The sequence below is a fragment of the Epinephelus fuscoguttatus genome, linkage group LG24, assembly GCF_011397635.1.
Source record: "Epinephelus fuscoguttatus linkage group LG24, E.fuscoguttatus.final_Chr_v1".
In the NCBI taxonomy this organism is placed as follows: domain Eukaryota; kingdom Metazoa; phylum Chordata; class Actinopteri; order Perciformes; family Serranidae; genus Epinephelus; species Epinephelus fuscoguttatus.
In genome coordinates, this window is record NC_064775.1 from 15,336,981 (window position 1) to 15,364,805 (window position 27,825).

A 27,825-nucleotide genomic window follows, 5' to 3' on the forward strand; every position below is an offset into this window, starting at 1 on the left:
AGTAAAAACAGATTTTAAAAACGACCAGCTCAGTCTGCATCATTGTCTCACCGTCTCTGTCTTCCTGCATCCTCTTTAATTCCTCTTTAAATGAAAACAGACATTAATCTAAAGATGATGAGGCGCAGCGCCGCTCCGGCTTACATAATATTTCCTTTTTCATCATTCCCCTCTCGCGCCTCACTCCATCCGTTCTCTCCATCGCTCTTTCTTTCTTTCAGGGAATCTATAAACACACACCCACATGCTCACACACTGCTCTCACTTGGCTTGGAGGCAGGATTTAATGTCAATGAAAATCAACCAATTAGCAGTCGGCTTCAAACGGCATTGGAAGCACGAGCTCAAGAAGGGGGGAGAAAAAAAGAGAGAAGCGTTATGAAAGAGGAGAGATATCGGAGGAGACAGAGGGAGAACACTGAGTTCAAAATTATTTAAAACTCAAAAAGTGTGTAATCATTTCAGAGGCAGAAAATAAGCTGGAATGTTAAAGGAATGGTCTTTTGGAGACACAGTGTTGTGAGTTGCTCTGTATCATGCTGCCGTCATGCCTCTGAGCTGATTCACTCTGACTGGATGTCAACAAGCTCCAGAATGAATGGGATTCTTAATGTTCGCTGAATGCAGGTGGAGCCATGTGAGCGTGAATAAATTGGGTGTAATGTGCTGTAAGGGCTGCAAGCAGCAGAAAAACAAGCGCTCCTCCTCTTCTAGAATTGCAGGAGAAAAATAATATCATTGTGGCTGACCAATCGGATAATAACAGCCGCTCTTTAGTGCCGTCACCACGTGATTGGACAATGCTGGCGACGTCATCCTGCATGGACACGGACCCACGTGGGGAAATGTTGACTGACAGCAGGTGATGCAGCACTTAAATGTTCCTTATGTGTTTATTCATTTACATGTTTACATGCTTTAATGTTCAAAAAGCACTATTTTTTTCATACTATCTTTGCTGGTTGTGTATAGTCTCAGTCTTGTCTCAAGCAAACTCTGGACACGTCGCTCTCAGTCCGCAGGTTTAGTCCGCACCAGAGTTTGATTGACAGCTTTCACACCGGCCTGAACACACCGTACCAGATGGGCGAGTGCAGCAGTTCATTCAACCAAAACAGATTAGGTGTGAAAGCTGCCTCAGATGAAGTCATCGGCTGATCAAAGAAATGGTCAGCGTGCTCTAATAGCTGTCCAGAATGCACACAGAGAACCACATTTTACAGAGGATATTGAATTAAGCCCCACTCTGACTGGATTACCATTACAGGGGGAGATCAGGAGTACTGTGCTCCTCTGTAATTGAACTCGTCATTCCTAGCAGCATTAGGACATTACAGGATGAAGTCTGTAGACAGGGACATTTTGCAGGACTATCCAAAAGAGAGAACCAATATCAAACCTGTAGCTGACATCACAACAGCGCCTAAAACCCATCATTTTGGTAGTTTTGTGTTGCTTTGAAGTCATTTTGTATCTCCTTGTTTTGTGTCTTTTGTATTTGTTTTGGGCTCTCTCAAGTAATTTTGTTTCTCTTTGGGGTAATTTTCTATCTTTTTAGGTAGCTTTGTGTCACTGTGAAGTCATTTTGTGTCTTCTTGTTATTTTGTGTCTCTTTGTAGTTGTTTTGTGTTTCTTTGTGGTCATTTTGTGTCTCCTTGTGGTTATTTTGTGTCTCTTTGTAGTTGTTTTGTGTCTCTTTGTAGTCATTTTGTGTCTCCTTATGGTCGTTTTGTGTCTTTTGGTAGTCATTTGAGTCTCTTTGAAGTTATTTTGTTTCTCTATTGGGTAATTTTGTACCTCTTTAGGTATTTTTTTAGGTAATTAGCTAATTTGTTTTTAGGTGAGTTTCTCTTTGGGGTAATTTTGTATCTTTTTAGGTAGCTTTGTGTCTCTGTGGTCATTTTGTGTCTCCTTAAGGTTGCTTTGTGTCTTTTTGTAGTCATTTGGGTCTCTTTGGGGTAATTTTATAACTTTTTTGGTAGTTTTGTGCTGCTTTGTAGTCATTGTGTGTCTCCTTGTGGTTATATTGTGTCTCTTTGTAGTCGTTTTGTGTCTCCTTATAATTGTTTTGTGTCTTCTGGTAGTCATTTGAGTCTCTTTGAGGTTATTTTGTGTCTTTTTGGGGTAATTTTGTATCTTTTTCGGTAGCTTTGTGTCATTATGAAGTCATTTTGTGTCTCCTTGTTATTATTTTGTGTCTCTTTGTAATTGTTTTGTGTCTCTTTGGGATTATTTTGTGCCTCCTTGTGGTTGTTTAGTGTCTTTTTTTGTCTGTTTTTTAGCCTTTTTAGTCTGGGGTAATGTTGGTTCTCTTTGGACTAATTTTGTGTCTTTTTTGTTAATTTGTGTATCTTTGTGGTTGTTTTTTGGGTGTTTCTGTAGTTGTTTATGACTCTGAGATCATTTTATGTCTTTTTTGGGTCATTTTGGGTCACTTTGAAGTAATTTCCATATCTCCTTGTGATTATTTTGTGTTTCTTTGAAGTCATTTTGTGTCTCTTTAGGGTAATTTTGTGTCTTTTTTTCTAGTTATTCAGTGCCTCCTTGCAATTCCTTAGCATCTTTTTATTGTCTTTCTGTGTCTCTTTGTGGTCATTTTGAATCTCCTCCTGGTCAGTACATGTTAATTTGACATTTGACATTTTGTAAGTGAATGTTGGGGGGCCCCTGACACTTTGGGTCCTTGAGACTGGTAGGCCCATTCAGTAATTCATCCATGATTGAAGAATCAATAGCTTGATGTGAGTAAGCCCATGGCAGTATACAGAGGCTTCAAAATAAATAGAGGCTAGAGACACAACAGTCCTTTCTGCGTACATCCATTTGTTGCTGGTAATGTAATGCTGTTGGGGTAAATGAATCCGGCTAAATTAATTTAAACAGTGTAATTTGATCTGATGTTGGAAAATTGGAAGGAGAGAGAAAGGAAGAAAAAGACGTGACAGAATGAAAGGCGCAGAACAAAACACAGGGAGAGAGCGATGTTGTTTTCACGTCTTCGTCTTAATGTTGACCTAATTAAATGAGTGCAGTCAGTTGAGGGAGCTGCTCATTTCTCAGGGATACATATTTCTTAAACGGCTGAGGACGAAATTTAATTGCTGATGGTGCTGCGCTGAAAAGAGAGATACAAAACCCTGAGAGCAACACTCTGTATGTAATCACTGTTTTTATATGAAAATTGGGAATTTCAATTGTGGCCTTTTTCATGTTTTATCACCGTAGGGTCTACGTTAAAGGTTAATACACGTCCGCCTTCATGAGAGGGTAAACAAACAACACAAACAATCTCTAAAACTGTTTTCCTTGCTTCATGTTAAATTGTGTCCACATATCTTACAATAGTCAAACCACAAGAGAGCAACTCTCGCTGAGCTTGTGATTTCTTTTGCAGCGACACTGACAGGGGGTTTGACAGAAGTGTGTAAATATACGATTCAGCCATATGGTAACAAAGAGAAACACAGCAGTCACAGTGTTTCATTCTTCGGGAATAAATTACTCTGTCACTTCTACAGCGTTTATTCAAACCAATCTGTAGATCTGATATATGTCATCTCGAACTGCAGAAAAATCCGAACAGAGAAAAACCTTTTTCACCAATATTCTTGTCATATTGTGTAGATTAAAATTAGAGATGAATGCTTCAGTAAATCATGATGTATTAATCGGTCACGTCTTGAAAGCAATGACATTGCTCACGTTGCAGACTCTGATTGGCCATTAGTTATGTCAAAGCAAAGTACGTGTTGGATTACAAAACTCTTGTATCATAAAACTGGAAAAACTCATATTGGATCTTTTTTTTTTTAGAATCGAAAAAGAACACAAGCACAAAAAGCTAAACACCAAATCCTGATATTGGATTTACCGCCATGAGGAGCTGCTTCTCCTCCTCTTTCTCCTGCTGCGCCTCCTCCCTCATGGACTGGTGCTTCTCCTCCAGCTCCTCCAGCGCTCTGACCTGCGCCTCCTTAAAGCGAAGCATCTCCTCCTCAGAGTGTGCTCTCAGCCTGCACAGCTCCTTCTCATACCCCTGGTGCTCCTCACGCAGAGACTGGAGAAGCAAAGGAGAATATGATCTCTTTCTATGATTAACGATCTCAGGCTACACCTGGATTACAGGAAGGGTTCACAGTACCTGTTCTAGTTTCAGCACTTGCTGTTTGTGCTGTTCATTGGAGGTCTGACTCTGGTTGAGCAGTGCCTCTCTCTCCTCCTCCAGCCGGCTGATCTTCTCTTTCAGCCGGTTCTGCTCCTGGTCCAAGTTCCTAATGGTCGCCTCATGGGCCATCTGGGTGGCCTGCAACGAGCCAATCTGACCTGGGAACAGCCAAATCCCAAGAGGCAACACAGTCAGCAATCAGAACAACGCTGATCCATCCAACACACTGAGTCAAACCTCTAAAATTGATCTGAGCAGTTGGCTTTATTATTGCTTTACTGCTGAGGCAACAGTTTCATCAACATTTACTCCAACTGGAGCTGCCGAACAGAAGGCAAGCTTTCTGTTAATCTCCACAAATGTATCAGCTATTCAAAAGTTCCTGTGAGAAATACAGGCTGCTCATAAAACTGGTCGAGAACTGGTCCATGGGAAAAGACAATAGCGTGGGGTGCATTCTGACTGAAACTGAGTGGGCAGAAAGAGAGCAGATGTTCCAGAAAGACAAAGTAGGCACCAGAGAGTTTACATGATTATCATGATTAGAAAAGGTTTAATCCAGAGCTTTCAAAAGCAATCACACTTCTTTCTAAACAAACCAGTTTATGTGAGGCTTTTTTTCTCCAGGGGGTTCTCATTTTGAGAACCACAAAGAACGGAACCACTAACAGCACCATAACCACTATCTTTCCCATTTGAAGGTCTGATTCCCATAACATATTGCACTAATTATGTTTCAGCACAAACACAAACAGAAAGATTTGTAGGCCTTTTTCTGCATCTGTTACAATTAACCATATGGCAAAGTATAGATGTTGCCTTTGCACTAAGAACACAGAAGGCAGAACGATGGCAGAGAGAAAAAGAAAACAGAAACTTTCAGATGCTGAGCCACAGGTCCTGTCTGAGGAGGTGCAGAGGCAGAGCCTGGAATTTGATCATTGCAAAGTCTGGACGTGACAACACTCATAAATGCGCCTCAGTTACCAACCACCCTCTGAAGACTGAGATTGGACCGATGGACGATGGCATCAATTCTGACTTATCTAACAGATGAACAGTAGGCTACTGTATGGGTGAAGTGAAGCAACAAGTTTGTCCATATTTGCCACCGTCACTAATCAATACCTGTTCTTTTGTTTTGTTATAATTCATTGGTAACATTATATACATATATATGTATATATATATATATATATACATATATATCACAGATTTCAGCTGGCCGGTCAAAAACTGACAAAGCAGCATTGCGATTTAGTTATTAATACTTAGGCCTACAGAAACATTGCGCACAGTGATCCTTCATTTTTATCTATTTTTTTTTGTTTTGTTCTTCTTTTACTTGAATTTGATTTTCTCAAAAATGTAAATGGAAACAATATATAAAAGCACAGAGACCTACACAAGGTAAAAAAGACATGACTTACCCTTGAAAAGATACACTACTCAATTTTTTTTTAAATTCCAAAAGGTCTAGGGCTCCTTTCTGAAAAACTTCCAAAGCTGTCAGTTAAACTTAAGATTTTGTGTTTTCTTGTTGCTTTCTGTCAGTGTGTACATAGGCATCTTTCCCCCTCTCTTTTAACATTAAGCCTGACTTTCAACTCTGTCATTTTTTGTACTATTCAGGAGATGGAGAACTGTCCTAGTGACGATATTCTGGCTGTTATCTGGATGTCATGCTCGTCATGTACACGCTTTACGTTTGATACCTGTTGTGAATATGCAGTGTGTATACCTGTTAAAATTAAATACACATATTCTTGATTGAAAAAAGACAGTAAAAAAGTAACAATTGAAATAAGCATCTGGAGGATAAACTAAAAAATATGCATAGTTCAAGCCTTCTATCCAGTAGAGAAATAAACAAAGTAAAAAATGGACCATTCATGTTTCTTCGAGAGTACACCTCAAGATTCTGGGGAGGGTGGGTATTTTATGAACACCTTTTTATAAAATTCAGAAAGTCTCTTCTTTCATGGAGATCGACTCTTGGAATGTTTAAAGTTATAATCCCTCTTTCAAGTGATCTACGTCCTTCGAATTCGTTGCTACCAGTCTTTTAGCTGTCATGCATCCGGCTGTTAAGTTTGTCGTGTTTTGACCAGATACACACACAGATCTTTGTGAATTTGACTGTTGTATCAATGAGGCTCACTTGCATACAAAGGGGACAGTTTTGTGCCAGATGTATCAATATTACCTGACTTAAAGACGTGCAAATAGCACAGCAGCACCAAGCAGCTATTTGCCCGGCAGCACAGTTGCTTTGCTGGTGCTTTAAGAATTCCACAATGTTTTTTTTGTCTTATTTGTGCAAGGCACGAAAGCTACACAGTCCTTTTGTGAACTCGCACCAGACAATGTGCACAGCTCACACATACTTCAGACCAGCATACACAAGGAGAATGATCAGGGAGTGATCTGATAAAGTTGAGATGAAAAATATGATGAGAGATGGAATGTAATAATGAAGCATAATGAGTTGTCTGGCCCTGTCTGGCAACACGATCCATGAAATTGCACTTCCACTAAAGACTGGTGGAGCAGACAGTAGCATTGATATGCAATTAGGTAATTAACTGTGTGTCTGCAACTATTTTCTGACTGACTGCTGGAGTGGAAATCAGGCTCTTGCACGTGCTCCAAGTTTCACAATGAAACAGAATTATGTGTATGTGCAGTCTGACTTTTAGTGGTGAATCTGGGCAGTTTTAAGGTATGTGGTCTCAAGTGGTCTGTAGGTAGTCGGCTATTTCAGAACTGTCGCAACATACAAAGAGTGAGGAGAGTCGGATGAGAGATATTTACAAAGGACTCTCTCTACAATGAGGTGGTGACTAAAATTATACCATGACATCAATAGTCATAATAGATAAAAATAAAATAAGCCCTAGGCTGATATATAGCTGAATTCCCCTTTAACAGATGTGTAAACATCTGTACACAGCACTGTATACTATAGCAGTGAATGGCAGTTGGCAGAGGAACGTCTTACTGGCTTTGTGGAGGATTTCAGTTGCCTGCTGTTGAACTCGTTCCCTGCTGCCCTCTAGTTCATACTCAGTGTCCTTCAGCTGCATCACCCAGATCTCTCCGTCCTGGATGGCCTCTTCCAGCTGCTTGTGCAGGTTCTGCAGCAAACACAGGAGCACACAGATACAGTGCTCACAATACACCACAGCAATCCAACATTCTGTATTCTAAAACCCTGTCATATCTCTCCCACTGCAATCACATGAACCTACCCAGCTATTCAGACTCTGCAGATTTGCCTGCAGGACCATCAGTGCACACCACATTAGATTTCCCACCACACTGAGATTCTTGAAAAACCATTTTCACCCTGAGGCTTTTACTTTTGTCTTTGTTTCCTGCAACTGTTTTTCATCCGATTTAACCCACTTTCCTGCCCACATTTAACCATAGGATGACTCTCATTCAGGAAAACTGTAAATTCCGACGTCGATTATTTTTATTTGGATCTTATGCCTTAAAAATCTAAAGAGACCTATTATGCTTTTCCTTATTTTCTGCCATATATATAATGTCACAAATTCAGATGTTCATATAAAATGTAGCCAACGTTTCAAATAAAGACGTAAAAATATGTATAAGTAATCCCAGTGAGGAAAAACCTCAGGTTTCAAACTGTTCTGAATTCTGTTTCCAACATTTTTTCTGCTCTGGCTACAAGCTGACGTTGGCTCATGCCAGATTTCTTTATATGGTCATCATGCTTACATTACACACACCTCTAAATGTGGCTACGTGCTAACATCAGTGAAGTATGTCATCTTGGTTGCAGATGTTTTTAATTTCTCCCCAGTTATGGATAATATTGCTGCTGGAACACGTTGCTTGTGAGGATTTTGGATTGATTTTGAAGATTTTGAATGCTGGTGCTGTACTCGGTTCATCATTCCCCGGCTGCAATGATCGCAAACAGACGTCCGTTCATTTCTATGAAAGTTTCTTGGCCAAAAAAGTTAGACTTCTCTGGTGTAAATTACCTGGATCTTTTGCATCACTGGGCCCAAAGAGTTTGCATAGTTGTGCATCCACTCACTCATTTATTTGTCAATTAGTACACACACACACACCTTGATAGTTCCCTCAGCGTTGGCCAGCGATGTCTGCAGTCTGTTGGTCCTGTCTCGGTTCTCTCTGGCCTCCTCCTGTGCTTTCTGAAGCTCACTCCGCAGCTTGGACAGAGAGCGCTGCAGCGCAGCTTCCTGAGCCTGGAACTCCTTACGAAGCTCAACCTTCACAAGAGCAGAGGATGACATAATTCGCTTTAGGACATAAAGACACCCCCGCCCCCAGGCTCTGAAACAGCTTTGATAAACCCCCTTAACACCACCTGTCCTGCACCAAACGGCAGACACAGACAGTGTTTTGTTTCTGTGTTTTACCTCGGTCCTTTTCCAGGCCAGCAGGTTCTCAGTGGTGAGCTGGTGTGTTCTCCTCATGGCCTCCAGCTCTCTCTCATAATACTCCTGAGCCTTTGCCAGCTTGGCCTCGTACTCCTCCACCAGACGGACCTTGTCCTTCGTTATCTCCTCCACCCTCTCCATCAATGCCTCCACCTACACACGGAGACGGATAAATAAAGAGCAAGTCTTTGTTTTTTGATTCAAAGCTTACACGATAAATTCAGAGAGCTTTGGGTACTGCAAATATTGTGCACATTTATCAACTTATCTGTTTGTTTTTAAAGATTAGTCTTTGGTAAATCTTTTATATTAGATACAGTTGAGAGGAGAGGAAAAATGGGAATAAAACAAGGGGATGACATGCAACAAAGGTCCAGAATGTGACCACTGCAGGTTTATATTATACTCATGAGCCAACTGCACCAACAAAACAACCCTATTTTTTCAATTTTAATGCCAAAAACACTTAATAAGCTTCCAAAACAGCAATTACCCCATCAAGTAACTTGCTGTTAAAACTCCAGAAAAGCCCAGAATATCATGCTTCAATCCAAAGCACACCTATCTTCCTCCCTCTCACTCTTAGCCCACCTCTTGTCTATGCAGCTCAGCCAGTTTCTCCTGGTCTTCGGTGGAGGAGGCGCTCTGGTTCTGCTGGTTGTTGAGGAGTTCCTCCACCTCCTGGCGGTGGGTGGTCCTCAGATCTTCCAGCGCTCGCCGTTTTTCCGCCTCAAACTGGGCCTGTGCCTGGCTGAACGCCCGCAGCTTCTCCTCAAAATCCCGACGCATCTCCTCCACCTATTGAGACCACGAGACATATTCTATTCTGTTTAAGTCGTTGATGTGTTAATGCCAACTCGGGCTCAATCTGTGCCAAGCTAAATGCTCACAGCATCTCCTGAAAAATCTCTCTGAAATGATTGGAAAAGGGAAAATGTTTAATTCTATTACTGTTTGCTATCTGTGTACTCATTTGTTATTTCTCTGAGAGCCAAACAGAATGCTTGCAGCTTCTCTAACGTGTTGAAACAACAGCAGCAATGTCTGTGTTTGCAGTTGCGTCGAAAGATCTGACAGACATGAGGTGGAAAAAATATATAAAAATGTAACATGGGATGTGATGTCATGTGATGGCTGCAGACTGGTTCAGGTTTGTCAAGCTGGCGGCGGACAGTGTGAAGGCAGTGGCAGAGAGGAAGACAACACCAACGCTAACACACACCAATCCCGACACAGATGAACTGATGATGAACTGAGCTCAGTCAGACACCAGCTCATCACATCTAAACACACTTCAGGAGTTCATTTATGCGCACTGCCATCAGACTCTACAGAAGCAGGCAGAGATGACACTGGCGTATGATGGCATGATATGATACATGACATGATGTATGAAATCATATTGGACTGAGATATAGTTATCTTTGTCTATGATTTTACTTTACATTATTTTTGCAATCAATGCTTGTTGCATTACTGTATAGTTAAAACATCTAAAAGATGCTGATGCTTAACAGAGAACAGATCTCACAGCACTCCCAAAGTTGAACATTTGACAACATTTATGTCACAAAATCTACATTTTTAATTTAAAAGTTAATATATTTAGTGAAACAGCTGTGATTTGCCATGCATTATGCCTGTGCATTATACCACAGCAGCACCATATACCCAGTTAAAGGTCTAGTGTGTAGGATTTAGGGGGACATATGGGCAGAAAGTTACTAAAGTTACACTAAAGTTTCCTTTAGTGTATAATCACCTGAATAGTTAGAATAGTTTTGTTTTTGTTGCCATAGAATGAGCCTTATTGCACTGACATATATCTACAGAAGCCCAGAACAGACAAACAAATCACTGGCCCTAGATGGGCCATTCCAACTTTCACATCAGCTACTTGAGTTAGCATTTCCTCCATTACAAACAACATTGGGTAAACATTATTTTTTTGATATGAAACTGCTTTACTCAGTGTTTAAACCAGTTTAAATCACTGGGTCTGTTTGTTTTAGAGAGGAAGAGACCTCTGCGGATAATACGGCTCCCTGTAAAAACAATTGCTAACCTCCAGAACATGAACACTTAGGAATTCCAACTGGTTCCAACAAGTTTCAGCTGATTGCAATCTACAATCCTCACCACTAGATGCCACTAAATCCCCCTGAATGTTACACACTGTTCCTTTAAGAATCGCCATAAAGCCAATGGGAACAAGTGGCATGCCATTTCTACTTTGCATTAACTTGTCTTACTTAAAGGAATACTTGACCCACAAAATCATCATTTGCATATCAATTACCCTGTTATGTTATATTAATAAAGACAGCTTTGTTTAGCTCTCATGCCTCCACTGTGAATGAAGAATCCAAAAATGGCAAATATTATTGATGAATTGGAGTAAAAAGGGGCTGTGTTAAACAACAGCAAACTTTCACACAACTTGTGCAGTATAATCCAAGTCTCATTTATCTAGTTGTATGCTCAGTACCTCCCAAACACGTGCATTTTTAGTGAATCATCAACAATTAAAAACCTTTCCAATGTGAGCAAGGCACCTGGGCAAGCATGTGGGTTTGAACTCTGCTCGTGCATTCAGCTGAGTTGCCAAAGCATACTTCTAATAAGTGTTTCAAACAGTAAGGTTTCTGAAAACACATGAGTTTGGGAAGTACTGAGCATACCACTGGATAAATGAGACTTGGATTATACTGCAGGAGTTGTGTGAGAGTCTGTAAACTGATATTTTGATCTAGTTTTGCTGTTGTCAGTGTCCGAAGTTAACACCCCTCAAGGGCCAAGCGTGGGTAGATTTTCCATTTGGTCAGACGGATAAATATTTGAACTAAAATACTCATGTAATATGCTGAATCTCAACCGTGTTTTGGTGTCATTTATGGGCACGCTGCTCTGCTGCTCCTCTGCTTTCAGTGTCACAGTTTGACACACAAACACACACAACAAACAAATGTATGTGACACAAAAAGGCAATGATTGATTTGGCCAGTAAAAAACATTTTTTATCAAACATTCCCTCTGGCCTGTGAGTCAGAATTTAATTTTGGATACTGGCTGTTAAATGTGGTCCCCTTTTACTCCAATTCATCAAGAATTGGGCGAACATTCATCAAGCCATTTTTGGATTCTTCTTTTATTGTGGATGCATGTGAGAAAAACAAATGATCATTTTGTGAGTAATATATTCCTTTAACTCGCAAGTGTTGCACACTAGCAGTGATAAGCAAAATGCATCATGACTTATACAAACTAAAGATAACAGTCTAGATAATACTTGTGTTTTATCAGCATTTAACGGGGTAACTGAATCACGATGCATCTCCATTGACCCGGTGTGTGTGTGTGTGTGTGTGTGTGTGTCTGAGTAAACCCTTACCTCTCTGCTCATAGAAACCACTCTCTGTGTGTGCTGGGCCTCTGTGCAGAGCTGCGAATCCTCCATTCTCTGTCTGTACATCTCAAACTCTGCTAAAGCCTGACAGTGAGAAAACATTAAAACAGCTGCATTATTTTACATCAAATTACAGCAACTGCAATAAATCACACAAATGTACAAGTGCGATTTCACGCAATCATTGCTATATTACATCACAAGATTATTAGATGCCATGCAGATGAATTCAGATTTAATTACTTCAGTTCATTAAAGGCAGCTGCAGAACTATGACATAACCTGGCATGAAGATTATGACATGTGAAGTAAACTGTCTCTAAAATTTGCATGTGTGACGCTCTGCAAACATCCACTCTGAGCAAACAGAAACACAGCCAAACTAAATGGAGCCCCTGTGGTGCCCAGCAGGCGTGAGTGACCTGTCTCTTCATGTGTTCGTGGAGTTCGACAGATTCTTCCAGACTGGCCAGCCGCCGCCTCAGGTCCGCCTCGTCTGCCATCTTGCTCTTGTACTGCATGATCTTGTCCCTGGTTTCAGTCACGATGTGTTGGACCTGAGTGGGAGGAAAAAAAAGTTAAAACAGTCGTCACGTTGAGAGCTGCAGAAATAATTTAGCACAAGAATTGGTCTCGTAAAGCTGAATGTATAGAGCCAGTTTGACAATATGACACTGAACTATTTTGTTCCGTTACAACATGTCGAGGATTTCCAAAGCCCACGTACAGAGTGGGAGGAAAATGTAGAAATAAATAAAAATAGGAGGCAGCACAACAACTGCTGTGTCCAAATGTTTCTTGGCAGAGAAAAAACCCACTTTGAAAATTTAACACTTTGAAAGCAACACAAATTAGACTAACAACTTAGACTATGGTGCACTAAAGCCTCGCTCTGGAAGCAATACGAATGAAATTAACAACATTTAAACCAGTTTCATATCCACTTAGGGTTTGTCCTTGAATAAACTGTCATTGGAGATCTTGGTTTTTGATCAAGCGCCAAACTTATTTTATTTCTGTAAAACCAGTCCAAAAAAATCGACTGTATTGAATAAAACTTTTTTGGTAGCTGCGGTAGATGCAGCCTGGTGGAGGTTGAACAAGACTTACTCAAGGTAACAAACAGCACATCACATGGCTTATCACACTTCCATAATGTGTGTCACTTAAGTTATAGACCGCAGATGGAGCACATACATCCCAGTGACAAATTATTAATTAAAGGCTGAATGAATGACTTGTGAAGCATAACGAATGCAGATGCTTCTAAAAGGGGCATAAGGAGTATGGTGATGATGTGAATCACATTCCACAGAAAGTCTGGACAAAATATTGTGAATTTCAATGGAGGATGTCAAGCTTAACCTCATGGAGAACGTTTGTCAAGAGGAGTCTTAGTAGATATTTCATCACACATTGTGGCTCCAAGGAAGCCAACAACCACCACTTATCTTAGGTCAGTCCAAGAGTTAAGATTTTTGCTCCAGATTTATACAAAATTGCTTTTAATTGGGAAAAACTCAGTCTGTCTGTGCAGAATTGCATGTTCTCCCCGTGTCAGCGTGGGTTTTCTTTGGGTACTCCGGCTTCCTCCCAAAATGTTTCTGCCCCTTTTAAACTAAGTCAATAAGGCTAATACAGGCATCACAAATTGAATCAATGTGTCAGGTTGTTTCAAGTATGAGGACGTAATTTTTTTTCTACAAATACTAAGAATTTCTCTACATTTACAAACTTGCATTCCTCTGGCAGAGTTTTTGACAGATGTAAAGGATGATTTACGAGCACAGGCTTACTGATAATCATTTAAAAAGCTCATAAATTGGAAAAGCTCAGAAAATAACTAATTTCAGACAAGCGGACAACTATTAGTAGCCAGGTTAACTGTAAACCGGTGCTAATGGGTGATGCTGCTCTGGTGTTTTGCAGGCTAGCAAGACTTGCAAGTTTACGGCCCATCGGCTCTCTGATCTCTTGCCGTTCATATTGCATTGAAAAATTATGTCAAGCATGGACATTCTCGGCTTACTAGTTTAAAACATTCATCTCAACTCATTCTGAGCGTCTAATGACCACTAACATTTTACTCCTGTCTCATCTTGTCAACAAAAACAAAACATTCATTGTGTCACAGTTTTTAATTATCAAAGCTCTATTTCTAGCTTGTCAATATCTCATTTTTGTCATGGTAAAAAAGGTCTTGACTTCAGTAATGAAATTAACACTGCTAGTAAAGTAACTACTATTTTGTGTTCTTTAATTACAGTGTAAAAAGCTGAAAAGATGGATCACTCTGTAAAAGTATCTCATTACAGATGACTGTGTGACCTGCTGCTGCTAAGTAATCCCAAATAAAGGAGAAAAATGTCCCAAAAAAAAGGAAAGAAAGAGATGATATGAATCACATCCTGTTGTGTTTACATTCACCAGATGTCAGATATATAGGAGATTTAGGAGCAATGTGTTAGGCACCACCATCATCATCAAAACACCAAATAAGGGTTCATCTTTAACTTTTAGATGATGGTGTTCATCCATCCAGCAAAGGGTCTAAAATCTCGGAGAATCCATCTCAAGGAGCACTAGAGCTGTTCTGAAGGCTTGTGGTGTGAAAACACCTCACTAACACACTTCACAGTGGTTTTTCCTTTCATTTGGCCGCCATCTGCACCCACAGCTTTAAAGTGAGTAAATCAGCTGAAAGGACAAAGCGTCACATCTGTAAACTGTGGATAACAGATGCTGGTGAGACATTAACTAATCTTTACTCTACCTTAATGGCATCACTGCCTTTACTCAAATGACAGTGTATTTGTTCTGAGCAATTAAGATGAACGCTCAAAAATGAAGGTGAAGCAGACAAGTAGCATGAATAAACTGGGTCTGGGCCATCAGAGTTTGAAAATAGTACTTAAACAGAAAGTTCCACATCAGCTGCAGCCATCTTGGTTGTTTTAAAAATGCCTCAACAGCGCTCCTCTTTACTAGATAGGTTAAAGATCGCCGTAATGTTCCCATATTCCTGTATGTATTCATCACGCATTTTGCGTAACGCTTGAAGGCTCTACAAGTTGTTAGTCATCATCTGAAGCATGCCCCATATTAGATAAAGGGGCGACTAGATGACTGAATGTTGCTCCCCTCCCAGGTCAATACTAGGATTACTAGTTGGTTAAACCTATTATTAAGATAGCCAGAAGAAAACAGGAGAAGTAAGGATCAGTATGTGAGACTGACCAGCTGCTCTGATCATCAACGTCTCTCCCTCTGTCCCTCTTTCACGCAGATAATATGGACAGAACAACGTGCATGCGACTGTTACAAGTCCGCAGCAAATTAGTCGTTAGGAACATCCCTAGCTGTGATTGGCTCTACCCAGGCAAAGACGGCTGGAAATCTGTCTGAAGAGGACACGGACCAGACGTTATCTGCCAGAGCAAATAAAACATGAGCCAGCAGATTCTTCTGGTTCCCAGGCTATGTGTGAGCACCTTCCCCCGAAATGTGACAAAAACAAGGGTGCATCATCCACAGTGCGGCACTGACCTGCTCCCTGCAGACAGCTAAAATACGGTCAGTCTTGACGCCAAAATTGCAGTGTGACAGCAGCGCCTCCTGTTCCTCTACTCCCACTGCAGCACACTGCCAGTCACTAAAATACTGAACGGGCCAAGAAAAATCCTCACTCATGAGAGTGTCACAAATTTCTCCACTGAAACTAATGAAAAACAGCATTTAAAGATAAATCTCTATCTCATGACAGCCTGGCTCATTCCTGAAAGAGTGATGCTGTTTGTGTTGGGCACTAGGATGATGGAGAACGACTTTATCCGCATGTTACTGTGCTGTATATAATCATGGGTGTTGTGCTCTGCTATGTCCATACCTCATCCTCGTGGGCTTCTTTCAGAGACTCGATTTCCTCCTCGTGCTCGTCGTTCTTGGTGTTGAGAGCATAAATTACCTGGAGACAGGAAGAGAATTAGACGACAGAATGAGGATGGGACATAAAGCTCTTATTAACTGTTTCAATATCAGATCAATAGTTCCACAGTGAGGAGTAAATCTCAGTTCTGCATTCAGAGTGCAGCAAAATCAATACCAATAACATCAGGAAAGGAGAGAAATGGGTTTCGCACACTGATTAAAGACAGAAGTATCCAGAGACAGAGCTGTGTATTCACAGCAGCTGCTGTAAAATACAGTCACCTCTTTTTTCAGAAGTGTTTCGTATCTAAACTTTTCTTGAGCAATGAGTGTTTTGTAAAGAAAGCCAAGAAAAGCCTGACTTAGGTAAACCTCACAAACTGAGTCACACAAAACAAGTCACAGCAAAGAAGCCATGACGAAGGTCTTTGTATCCAAAAGCTGACAAAACAAATCTGATGCAAAGGAGATAACTGATCAGATGTTTTGACCTTTTTTATTCCCAGAAATCCCACATGGCTCTCAGATGTTGTCACCTGATACTCTGCTGGCTGCAGCACCCTCCACAAACAAGCCTAAGTGAAAACCATCTTGTCAGTCATGCTTGCTCTCTCTCTCCCTCAGATGTATAAGAAGGTTTTCAATGTGCTGCAGGTAAATGATATGCAGGAGCTTTAAAATACGCTTAAGCTTCAGCAAATTGAAGCCCCTGGTGAGCAGCTAATATTCAGTCATGGTCAGCTGAATTACAGCCCCGCTGGCATGAGAACTAGAAGCTCCACATTTTGTTCCACTTGCAGGTGATGTGAAAGGTTACGTACAGCATGTAATAGACACATACATGGTAATTATCCTCCATAAGGCTTTAGCATGTAATTACTGCTCGCCTGGAGGGGATCAAGCATCCAGTCGTGTTTGTGATTAAGTGTGTGAATTAGGGCTGGGTGATATATCCTGAAAATTATATCATGATATTTTTAGGCTATATCTCGATACGCGATATATATCTCGATATACTTAAATCTCCTCGAAAGGATTTTATTAACGCTAGGACAGGGAGACAAAATCGAAAATAACAAAAAACCCTCTATGATCCAGAAAATATTAACATCATGAAATTTTTGATCAATAATCACCCATACAGTGGACATAACAATCGAGTGGATGAAGGAAACTGTAAGTTGCTAAATTTACATCACTTTATTGTAATCCAGCCTTCAAAATGAGGGAAAAACAACATTCATGCCATATCATGATACGACATCCAAAATCTAAGACAATATATAGTCTCATATCTCGATAACGATATACTATCTTCATATCGCCAAGCCCTAGTGTGAATCTATCTGTCCACTGCTATTTTTGCACAAACTACTGGACCAATCAGCCTAATACTTTTGTGCCCATTTATGACGTTATGCTCAATAACCTCTTTTGATTGCGATGATTTATAATTGTTGAAAAAATCCTGTTTTATTTACTGTTTTATACCGTCACTGGGATAAACAAGCTCACATAACAAAAGGCATTCACAGCAATTGGCTCGGCTAAAAACAACAAGCCTTACTGTCTGTTACAGGCCATATTTTGCTCCTTCTTGGGGCTAAAAAACCAAGATCCATAAAAAAGTTTGGTGCCACTTTCAACTGGAGCATCTGCAGATTAATTCCAAACCTGGTAAATTATAATCCACTGCAGTTAAGCACAACAGGAGATGAATAAACCCCCTAATTTGTTGTCTTCAGCATCATCTTCACTGTAAGGGAGCCAACAGGGACAATTGAGTGAGATTCCTGGAACCGTAAACGGAGGTAGGGAGGGGTTTTATTGGACATTGTGTCCGAGGTATGTCTCCATAAAGCCCGTCTACTTTAGTTACAACTTGATAATGTAACCTGCATATTGTCTCCTCTTCTTTCCACTGCTGTTATTTATACATGCTGGACACACAGCCTACCCTGCACTCCCTGTTCCCTACAAATGCTCCCAGGCACACCTGCTGCAGATCTTCGCTCTACTGAGAGCACTTTTCTGACATTTAAACACCACTTGGATCAACATCCAAGTAATAATCACAGCTGGGAACTTTTTATTATTGAAAGCTCCACTGAAAAACTAAAAGCACTGCTGTAATACATCTGTACCTCAACCACAGATAACAATTATTTACATCCTGTACATATTCATGCACTGACGTCCATTTGCCTGACTTAAGAAATGCCCTCAAAGGCAGCATGGTCACACCATGTTCACCCCGGACATGGAGGCGCCCTGACATATCAATTGTTTCGCAAGCAGCTGACTGGCCATTCACACCAGCAGCACATTTCTCCACACCAGTCAGCAAGTGATTCTGCACGCCTGCTCTTTTCTAATCACACGTAGAGCTCTGTCTCCATCTGCTAGTGTGAGTATGTGCTTGTGTGTGTGTGTGTGTGTGTGTGTGTGTGTGCGTCTGCTCGACTCGCTCTCTGTTTAGACCCAACTGACAAATATGTGGATGAGTAAGCATTAGATGCATATTTTAACATTTACAGGAATCAGATCATCATATATAACATATCATTTGTAACAGATTATCAATCTTGCCAGATTCGCTCGCAGCTCACAGAAAAAACAGACCAGATGCCAGAACTATCGCTGCAGATCGCGAGCCAGCCCCGGAGCTCGGGGCCACAGCAGATCCACAGTGGACTGGCCAATTTGTCAACGTAGGTGGCGAGAGAAAGCAGGCAGCGCTCCATGGAAAATTGATGCACTTCCCGGCACTTCTGCATCCCATATGACCCTGGTGTTGTTCTCATGATATCCATGTATGTACATTAGTGTTTCTGACATATATGTCATGTCATGGTTTCGTGTAGGGCTGGCTCATAATTCAATATCATCTGTCACGGGTTATTTTGGTCAATACCTTGAAGGTATAAAGTACTGATACCCAGCCCTGATGACATGTTGTCCAACTGCATCTGAAGACAAAAGTATTTAAGAGTGTCAGTCTCTCCTTCAAGTGATTCATGGTGGTCACAGACAAAGTGACAGGACTAGTTATGTGACAGAGAAGAAAGAGAAGATTAAAACATGCCTCCGCACACCTGGCCAAGTGGGAGTGATTGTCAGACTGTCGGCTTCTGAGAACTCACAAAAATGTGTCACCGCCACCCCAATTCGGTTGTCAGACAGAGGGTTTCCAGCCGATAGATGACAAGCACGTTGTTTGAAGCACACTGAGGCCCTGAAGCGACCCTAATGATCACAAATGAGACCTGGTTACTGAAATTCCACCCATTTTGGTTTGTGCACTTTTGCAGCTAACTGTTGCAAGACTGGAGAAAAGCTCTGCAGCACAAACATTCAATCAGAGGTCAAAAAGCGTACACGGACGATACTTGGAAAAAGGACTTGGTTTTTGTCTCCTGAAGAAGTCGTTCTGAATAAAAGATGTATCAGTGATATAATTTAAACTGTCATTTTAAAGTGCAACGACATGACTGATTTCTGCTCATTTTGCCGCCTGCTGATAATCAATACCTGCATGTTTTTATTTACCGGTACATCACCGGTGCAACCTCGACAGTATGTTTCAGCTGGCAGTGAAAGGAGCCGAGTAAGGTAGGTGTTAGCCTTCTGTTCTCCTCAAGTGTGAGCCTTTGATTCCCAGCAGTAAGCCGGCCATGGAAACGTTCCTTCAATTATACATGATTATTTTAATGACGCTGGTGTGCCTGCTGCTTTCATCTCGCTCTCCTCTCCCTCTGCTCTCATCCTTTTATCTCTCCCGCTTTTTGTTCTGTATCTGCTTCTCTCTCCGCTCTCTTTCTCTCCCCATCTCCCAGGAATAAGGAGACCTCGCATTACTGTTTGTGTCTCCATCTTAACACTAAAGCTTTCCATAAATAATCATTCGCGATGCAATTTCTCTGTGTTTTAAAGTGATTCTGTTGCAAATCAGCTATAACCAGCAGTGAAAACATATTTGTTGACTGAACTATGTAGCATGATGAACAGTTCTAACATGGTTTTGTAGATTAATCAATGATGAAAATGGCAGCAGTCCAAGTGCCAACGCTGTGCTTTATAATGCATGATATATATCTAAGGTGGAGACTGGGGTTGAAGTGAGGACAGAAAGGAGATAAAAATAAGACGGAATATATTTTTCTATGTGTGTTTATTTGAAATTCCCACTGCCATTGTGGGAACATCTGTGTATAGCAACTATGGTAAGGTTAAGGAAAACAAATCCAAGACAAATTTTTGACCAAGGATGCCAAAATTAAACTTCCTGCCACAGCTTTATTCTCAAAAATGCAAGCTCATAGTTGGTGCATGCTTGAATAAAACTCCTTGTTCTTAGTTTCAACCACTAATTGAAAAACTTTCACACACGATCAATGACTAAAAAGTGTTGCCTACATCTGATATGACAGATATGTTACTATTTGATTGATGATACTGTATATTTATTATATGACTGATTAACTTCAAAGCCCTTAAGCTCTGCTAATTTTGATTTTATTCCTGGGATTTGATGGACGTTTTAATATCCTGTGGTTTACTGTAATTCTTTTTCAGAGTCTTATCCACCCTGACAGCAATGATGTTCTAGAAGAAGTCCTCGGTAATTTGGATTTTCTTGGCATGAAAATGGTCAGCTGGAAAACTCAGATCTGTAACTTTAAGCACACTGTTATCCTTTGCATAACTGAAACCTTCACAGCAGAGATATAGGAGCTGTTGCGGATTGCAACACTACTAATTTTACATCTGATTTCAATGTGTTAAGATGCAAACATGCTGTAAAATGTGTTACTTCCACTGTGCTGGAGCCGGATCTGTTTTAACAGACTTAATTGGCATCTGTCAACCAGACTGGTGTAACGTGACAAGCTATAAAAAGCTGATCAACATTCTCAGTAGCAGAGAAGCATCCAGCCATCATAAATATTGCAGTTTTTTTAAACAATTCTCCACCACATAGGAGAGAACATTAACAATATACAGTACAGCAGATTTTCCTCCCATTTTCATCATCCAGCTGAGCACCTGCTGAGTTAGCCACCACATGAAAGCAAGGCAGAGCATGCATGTGTCCATCCCTCGGTATGGGAACTTTTACAATAAAAGAAAATGAAGGGAGTGACAGCAAATAGTTTCTTCCTCTCTTCTCTGCCGGGGGTTTCACAGCAAAGTTTTCCAGCCTGAGGCTCCAATCACACCGAGCCAGGAGGCAACACAACAGCCTGCAGCTGCTACAGCTACAGTCAATCACTCACTGAGCAGTGAGACATTTATCATGGATCTCCTTTGTATACCACCGTCCTTCCTGCTGCTGACCTCTCTATTGGCGAGAGGAAGATGAAAACTACAGCGTGCTTCCTCTGCATCCTATGATTTCCCCCGAGCTGCTTCTTTTCACTCGGCTGATGTCAGAAAGAATTGTTAACTCATTATGCTCTGTTTCCATCTTCAGTTTGACATTGCGTCCACTCTTACTGATTTACGTGTGGGCAGGGGGATTCGATTTTCCCTAACCAATCACTAGAGACCAATGTATTCACCTGGATCTAATGTAATTTTAAGTCCGCACTGATCCATAGCTATGTCATCATACTGATTTTGCTGAGGTTTTAAAAGTGAAGTGGAGCGAAATAAAACAAGTCCATATGTTGAGCCATATAAGGAAGACATGTCTGTTTAGAACTGCCTGATAGCAGCATGTATGAGGGTTAGGGAACAAACTTTTTATGGGTACAACCCGTATTATGTCTGTTTTGCCGAGAATCGATTCCCGATAAATCCATCAGTGCCAAATTTTGGTCCCTGGGAGTGCATTTGAATTTAGAAAACAGACAAAAGTGCTGCAAAGTGCCCCTAAACGAAAATTTCACGTAACGTTACCGTTCCAGAACGGCGCTCATTGTGTCAATCTTTTTTTGAAACTAAAAACCACTGTTTTATGTCACCATGCCACATGAATCCATCAACCTGATCTCAGTGGAGTGGGTGATCTTTTCACATGATCTAAAAGCACTTCACTGGCAGAGTGAGCTTAACAGAACAGATGTAGGGTTTGCACGCAGATCTGCAATCACATATATTTAGAAAGAAAAGGCCATAATTGGGCAGAGGTATAATTATTCAAAGTCTTTAAAATAATGATGATTCTCTCGCTGGGAATAATAAAAAAGATAAGAAAGATTAACTTTCTCACTGCATCCTTTTTATTCCTGTCAGAAAGACAGAACATTTAAACCATTGTGGCACACTAAAACATCCCACAGGAATCTCATTAAAATGTATCATTACAGTCCATTCAGCTTGAGCGCTTCCCAAGCGGCGGAGCATTGATCCAGTGCATAATCAATCAAACTGCACTGTATCTACTGTATGACGGAGGTGGACAAATGACGGGCTGCTTGCAAATTTTCATCAAAAGGCCAGTTATGAGCTGGATTTACAGTCTGAGTCCTTTTATCACCAAGATGTCAAAAACAGAGCAGCTCTGTGCAGAATAAGAGAGGAAATGACAATAGGGCGCCCAGGAGGGATGTTTCTGAGGCTAAAGGACATTTTGTTCAGTCGATCACTATTGACTCAACTACAGAATAAAGGTCATTGAAGTCTGGAGTTGAACAACTGCAGCATTTGGCTCCAACAAAACCCTGTTGCTCTGCTCTCATCATTTTCAGAGGATTACCATCATATTCACTAATTAAAGGATTAATGGAAGTCTTATTCTCGGAGGTGCTGTAGTCTTAACGGGATCCCACGGCATTTGAGCTTTTAGTCCACTGTTTTCCTTCACCACACACTCCATGAAGTGGCAACAGAGTCTCTGTTACCAATTAGCTGAAGCACACAGCGCATTTACTTTGTCCTCCCAGTCGTGATGTAAAAGCACTTTGCATCTGCTCCTTTTCGTTGTTGTGCTGCTCCGATGCTCCAAGGACACTTGGCGCGCACGCTTTCCTCCCTGAGCATCACTACACCACATCACAACCTCAGTCACAAACACAGCGGGCAAGAAGAACAAGGGCACACTGAGTCTCTGTGATAGAGAACGCACAAGTAGTGTTTTCTGTGATATTGAGAAAAGAGCAGGGTACAAACTAAGATATGGTGTAGAAAACATGTTTTGATCCAGTTAGCTCTTTAAAAACAGTATAAAAACTGTATTCCCAAACCTTCTCGCTATCAACTCATATTGACAACATTAGTCCTTCAATGTACGAAAGCCTACAGATATGAGCATTAAATGGACCAATACCGACACAACAGCTGACTTCAGGCTTCAATCTGGGTTCTTATTTTTGGAGGTTAACTGTGTGGAACTCTTGAGGGACTGCTGTGACCTCCTAGCAAGTATCCAAGCATTCATTTCAAAACAACAAGTTGACATGGCCGGAGCTTTGAGCAGAACGCCGGCTGTTATAATTTCCTCACTACAAATGTTAGTGTCACTAAATTTAAGCTACAACTTAAACTTTTAAATATCCATTATGTGGCAATCTGCGCCAATTTTTCTGTAGCTGTGAGGACCTACTTGCTTGACAAAAATGAACTATGGGATCTCTAAGTGATCTTTGCCTTCAAATACATTGGGCTGTGACGGTTCATGCATTCGTACCAAACATCATGGTATGGAGGTCATAATCCAATGCATGCAGCCACGCTCAGAATATGTAGACTAATGCTTGTAATGCAAAACCACAGTTCACAAGTGCGACTTTTGGCAGATATTTTTAGCCATAAGCTGTTAGCAACATGCCCCGAGGTTAGCATAACAAGCAAATTGGCAACAAGTCAGTCACACCATGACATGCACAAATGAGGTGGCTGTGGCTCAGGAGGTAAAGCAGGTCGTCCACTAATTGGAAGATCAGCAATTCAATCCCCAGCTCCACCAGTCTGCAAGTATCCTTAGGCAAGATAATGAAACTCTATTGGTGTGTGAGTTTATTTAACTGAGTAGAAAGTGGTGTGTGTGTGTGTGTGTGTGAATGGGTAAATGTCACAGAGAGTGTTAAGGCACTTTGAGTGGTGAAAGATTAGAAAGGCACTGTACAATGTAAGTCCATTTAACAAATGAAACAGGACTGGAGGACATGTCTGAAGGTTCCAACCCTGCTTCCCTTTGCTCCTAATTTTTTTCCAGTCGCCAGAAAAAAATCTCCTACGGCCCTGATAGCATTTTCCCCACAGACCACCACTATTATAGAAAGAGACATCTGCAAAACTGCTGACAGGACACCTTGAACTGCAAACAACATCAATTATGACTCTGTCTATTACATTTTTTGATCCACGGTGGTCTAATATCTGTAAAACTTCACAACTCATTACATTTTGGACTAAAAAGTTGTAATTTCTGGATCCAGTATCTAGATCTAATAATACATCCATGGTTCCTGGTCAGCTACAAGAGCAAAAGAGAAATAGTTGTGTCAAAGAAAGGGACGATGTGCCGGCATTGCTCCACCATTGTAGGAGATGTGAATGGAAACACATTGGACATGCTGACCCGCTTTTGATAGCATCACCCAGATGTGCCAATCACCAAGATGATAAATGCTTGGGTGCTTTGAATGTTTTAATATGGCCAATATGGAATACATTGAAAAATCCTATTTATTGGTCTATGTATTTTAGTATCTTTAGTTTTATGGCAAAAGGTGTTTTCAGTTTTAAAGACCTGTTATTGCCTTTTAGGTAAGTGTTCAGTGTTTTATTCCTTGGCACTCCAAGCCCGTATTCTTTAATCCATCATCCAATAAAGCTTTGCACACCTGTTCATTTCGCATTTTATTGCTCTATTTGTTGCAGAAATTCACAATACGAGACAAAAATGGAAAGACACATCTGCTCCTTTCTCTCAACTGGAGTTACCTCCTATTTGGCGCCACGGCTACCTGAAGGAGCTGAGCTGTCCTCCCTCACTGTCTCCACACTGTCGCTCTGTCTGTGTCTGTGTGCGCTCATCATCCCCTATCACATCCTCCTCGTCACCATCATCCACCTGTACATTACTATCTAACCTGCTGAAAGTGAGCTATGAAATGATCTCTTGTTGCAGATGACTGTGTCCCACAGGTTACGCCACACTGCTTCTTGGTGAAATGTTCCTTACTGTTATAATAGAAATAGTTCACCAAAGTTGCCAGGGGGCAAATGTTACCTCACTCCCCAGCAGGAGGATTTTGTCTGTCTTTGACAGTGTCTGTTCAAACTAAATGAAAAGAAACATACTATTCTTTTATATTTGTTTTGTTTCTGCTGTACCGAACTCACACTGAACCTTGGCTCCTAAAGCAGGGTATGAACTTGACTTCAGTGTACCTTGACATCTCCATTCTGGCTTAGTAGACTGGGGCTTGTCAGCGCTCCCCCACAGCAAGAAAACCATTCTATGGCTTCACTGAGCTGAATTTCCTTCATAAATGCAGAGAGGTTCAGTCCAGCTGTGCAGCCACTATTATTACTAATCACTGCATTCTGTATTTTAACCGTAGCCATGCATTTACAGCATAAGCTGCAAATGAAAATGACCTGGAAAGTCAGTGTAGCACAACAGATTTCAGCCCTTTGTCTTCTATCAGATGGGCTAAAACAGCTGCGTACTTGATTAAAGCTATTCAAGGCACCCAGCAGGTGCATGCAGTAAAGGTGTCTAAAATGCCAAGATGAGGAATCTGTCCTTAGAGGTGATGGTAGCTCTGACGTCAGAAGGTTTAAGATATGTTCAGTGCTGTCGATGTGGCACTGTTCTTACCCTTCAAGATGATGTAACAGCATGAAAGGCAAAATCCAGGATGTCTTGTTTAAATCTCTGCAGCTGCAGAACGCTACACAGGCTGCATGTTATCAGAGTCTCGATCAGAACAGAGCACATCATCTACTGTACCACAGTGACAATAACTGTCTGATCCTGGAGCGCACATTTACTCTCCTCATCAGGTGTCTTTGTTGCTCGCAGGCAGGAGAGAAATAAAAGCTTCAGGGTATCAATATCAGACAGCTAGTGCTCTTTTACTAGTTTGGGTTAAACCACTTTGCTACAGTTGGTTGTAAAGCTGAAACGATTAGTTGATTAACTAATTAGTTATTTACAACTGTGTTCATGATCATAATAAAATCATGAGTTTTGCTACAGTTGTGGTGTGCTACTGTGATCATGATCGTTTGGTGTGAGGCGATCATAAAACTCAGTCAGTGCTGTCTCAGTCTGTTTCTCATCTTGATCCAATAAAATCAAACATTTTTAATATTATGGTAAGTTTTTAGTCCTGGCTCATGCAAACAGTGAAGTTCAATGATGCGAACATCATCAACAACCAATAGCTGAGCTCTCTCTAGCACCAAACAGGAAGCAGCAAAGTGGGTAGACAGTTAACATGGAGGGGAGGCACAAGAACAAGCCTCTGTTACACAAATACAAGTTATTATTATGGATTATATTGATGACGTTTTTTCTGACATGTAAGTAATTGTCAATACGTCTTTTCAGTGTCTTCTGGTGTACATGAAGTGTTAAGTGATAGTAAACTGAACATCTTTGTAGTTTTAATTGTTCTGACATGACAATCAATTATTTCTTAATCAATTATGTATGGATCAAATGATTTATCAATAAACTGAGAGACTACTCTAAAGATTAATTGATGATCAAAAAAGTTGGAGTAATGCCGGCTGGCTTTGTGCACTGTTGTTTGTTTGCAATAAAATATGAAGCCATGAGACAGAAAATCAAAGTCAGTCTTGAATAAGCTCTGCTGCAGCAGATAAAAATGTTAGATGTGTTGTTTTTCTAAACATTCTGTTTAAAAAGGAGCTCCTTTTCATCATAGATTTTATTTTTTGAGTTTAATTTGTCTCTTTGTTGATGTTACAACGTAACGTGGGATGTTTTTTTGTGTGCTTCCTTTGAAAATGTCCAAAACAAGAAGGTTCTCACATGTTCTACAACTAGAAAATGTCCTGTTTTCTACCTGCTCTGCCTCAAAGCACTGCTGCGTGACAATTATTAAAGAAAACAATGCAGTCCTACTTCACTCTAAACAAAGCTTTCAACAACACTGAAAGTGGAATGAATTAAATACAACACAGCTTCATGGAGAGCTAGGATTTAGTTTATGAAAGAATTACCACCCCTAAAATAAACACATGGAACACATGAGCAGCGGCGCAGTGACATCTGAAAGTGTCTCCACAGAAGAGCAACACATGCGCCACATTGAGCAGGATGAGCGAGCAGAAAGAGTTAGCCTGCAGATCCCCCCACACAAGCAAAACACGGAGGCAGAAATCTGCCATAACACCTTCAATTTTTAAAAAGCAAAGACATCTGGATACACCACACAGAGAAATGCTCTTAGCTTTTCAGCAGGGCTGAAGAAAAGCTGCAGTAAAATACAGTCCAATTCCTGAAAGGACCTGAGGACTCCATTATTTAATATAGTTTCTTGACCAGGGATTTCTTTAACTTCTTCAACCAGGGACCTAAACCACCACTGCACCACATAACATCCTACAACAGTTGCTTTTCTCATCGATTGATGTGCAAATTATTCACACAGTACAATTCAAAACCCATTCGCAACTGAGAAACAGCTCACATTAAAGATGATTGTACACTCTTAGAAATAAGGGCTCCGTTAAGAACCATTTTCTTCCAAAGAAACCTTTTTTGAAGATGGAGTTCTTCAAGGATTATTGAAAGCACGAGTGACACAAGATTCTCGCCCTTAAATATTCAAATGTTTACTCGTGTTTCCAATGGTATTTTTAAACGCAGACGTATCTGGAATCCCCTTAATTCATTTTACTTGTGTTATAAGTAAAATTACATTGCTACCTGCCTTGCGTCTCTGAGCTCTAGGCACCTGGCG

General features: G+C 40.8%; 1 protein-coding gene across 4 annotated transcripts in view; it reads right to left on the reverse strand.

The window, feature by feature from the left end:
- The window catches only part of LOC125885191 (protein FAM184A-like), a 70,500-nt gene that overhangs the window by 39,894 nt on the left and 2,781 nt on the right, over nt 1-27,825 (reverse strand). For 3 of the 4 annotated variants that reach the window (XM_049570722.1, XM_049570719.1, XM_049570720.1), the window contains exons 2-10: nt 15,897-15,974; nt 12,433-12,567; nt 11,996-12,094; nt 9,196-9,402; nt 8,584-8,757; nt 8,272-8,433; nt 7,167-7,302; nt 4,142-4,323; nt 3,872-4,057 (exon numbers count right to left, since the gene is read on the reverse strand). In XM_049570722.1, the coding sequence (XP_049426679.1) occupies nt 3,872-4,057; nt 4,142-4,323; nt 7,167-7,302; nt 8,272-8,433; nt 8,584-8,757; nt 9,196-9,402; nt 11,996-12,094; nt 12,433-12,567; nt 15,897-15,974 (1,359 nt within the window). The remainder of the gene's footprint in view (nt 1-3,871; nt 4,058-4,141; nt 4,324-7,166; nt 7,303-8,271; nt 8,434-8,583; nt 8,758-9,195; nt 9,403-11,995; nt 12,095-12,432; nt 12,568-15,896; nt 15,975-27,825) is intronic. The other variant, XM_049570721.1, reaches the window with a different exon arrangement.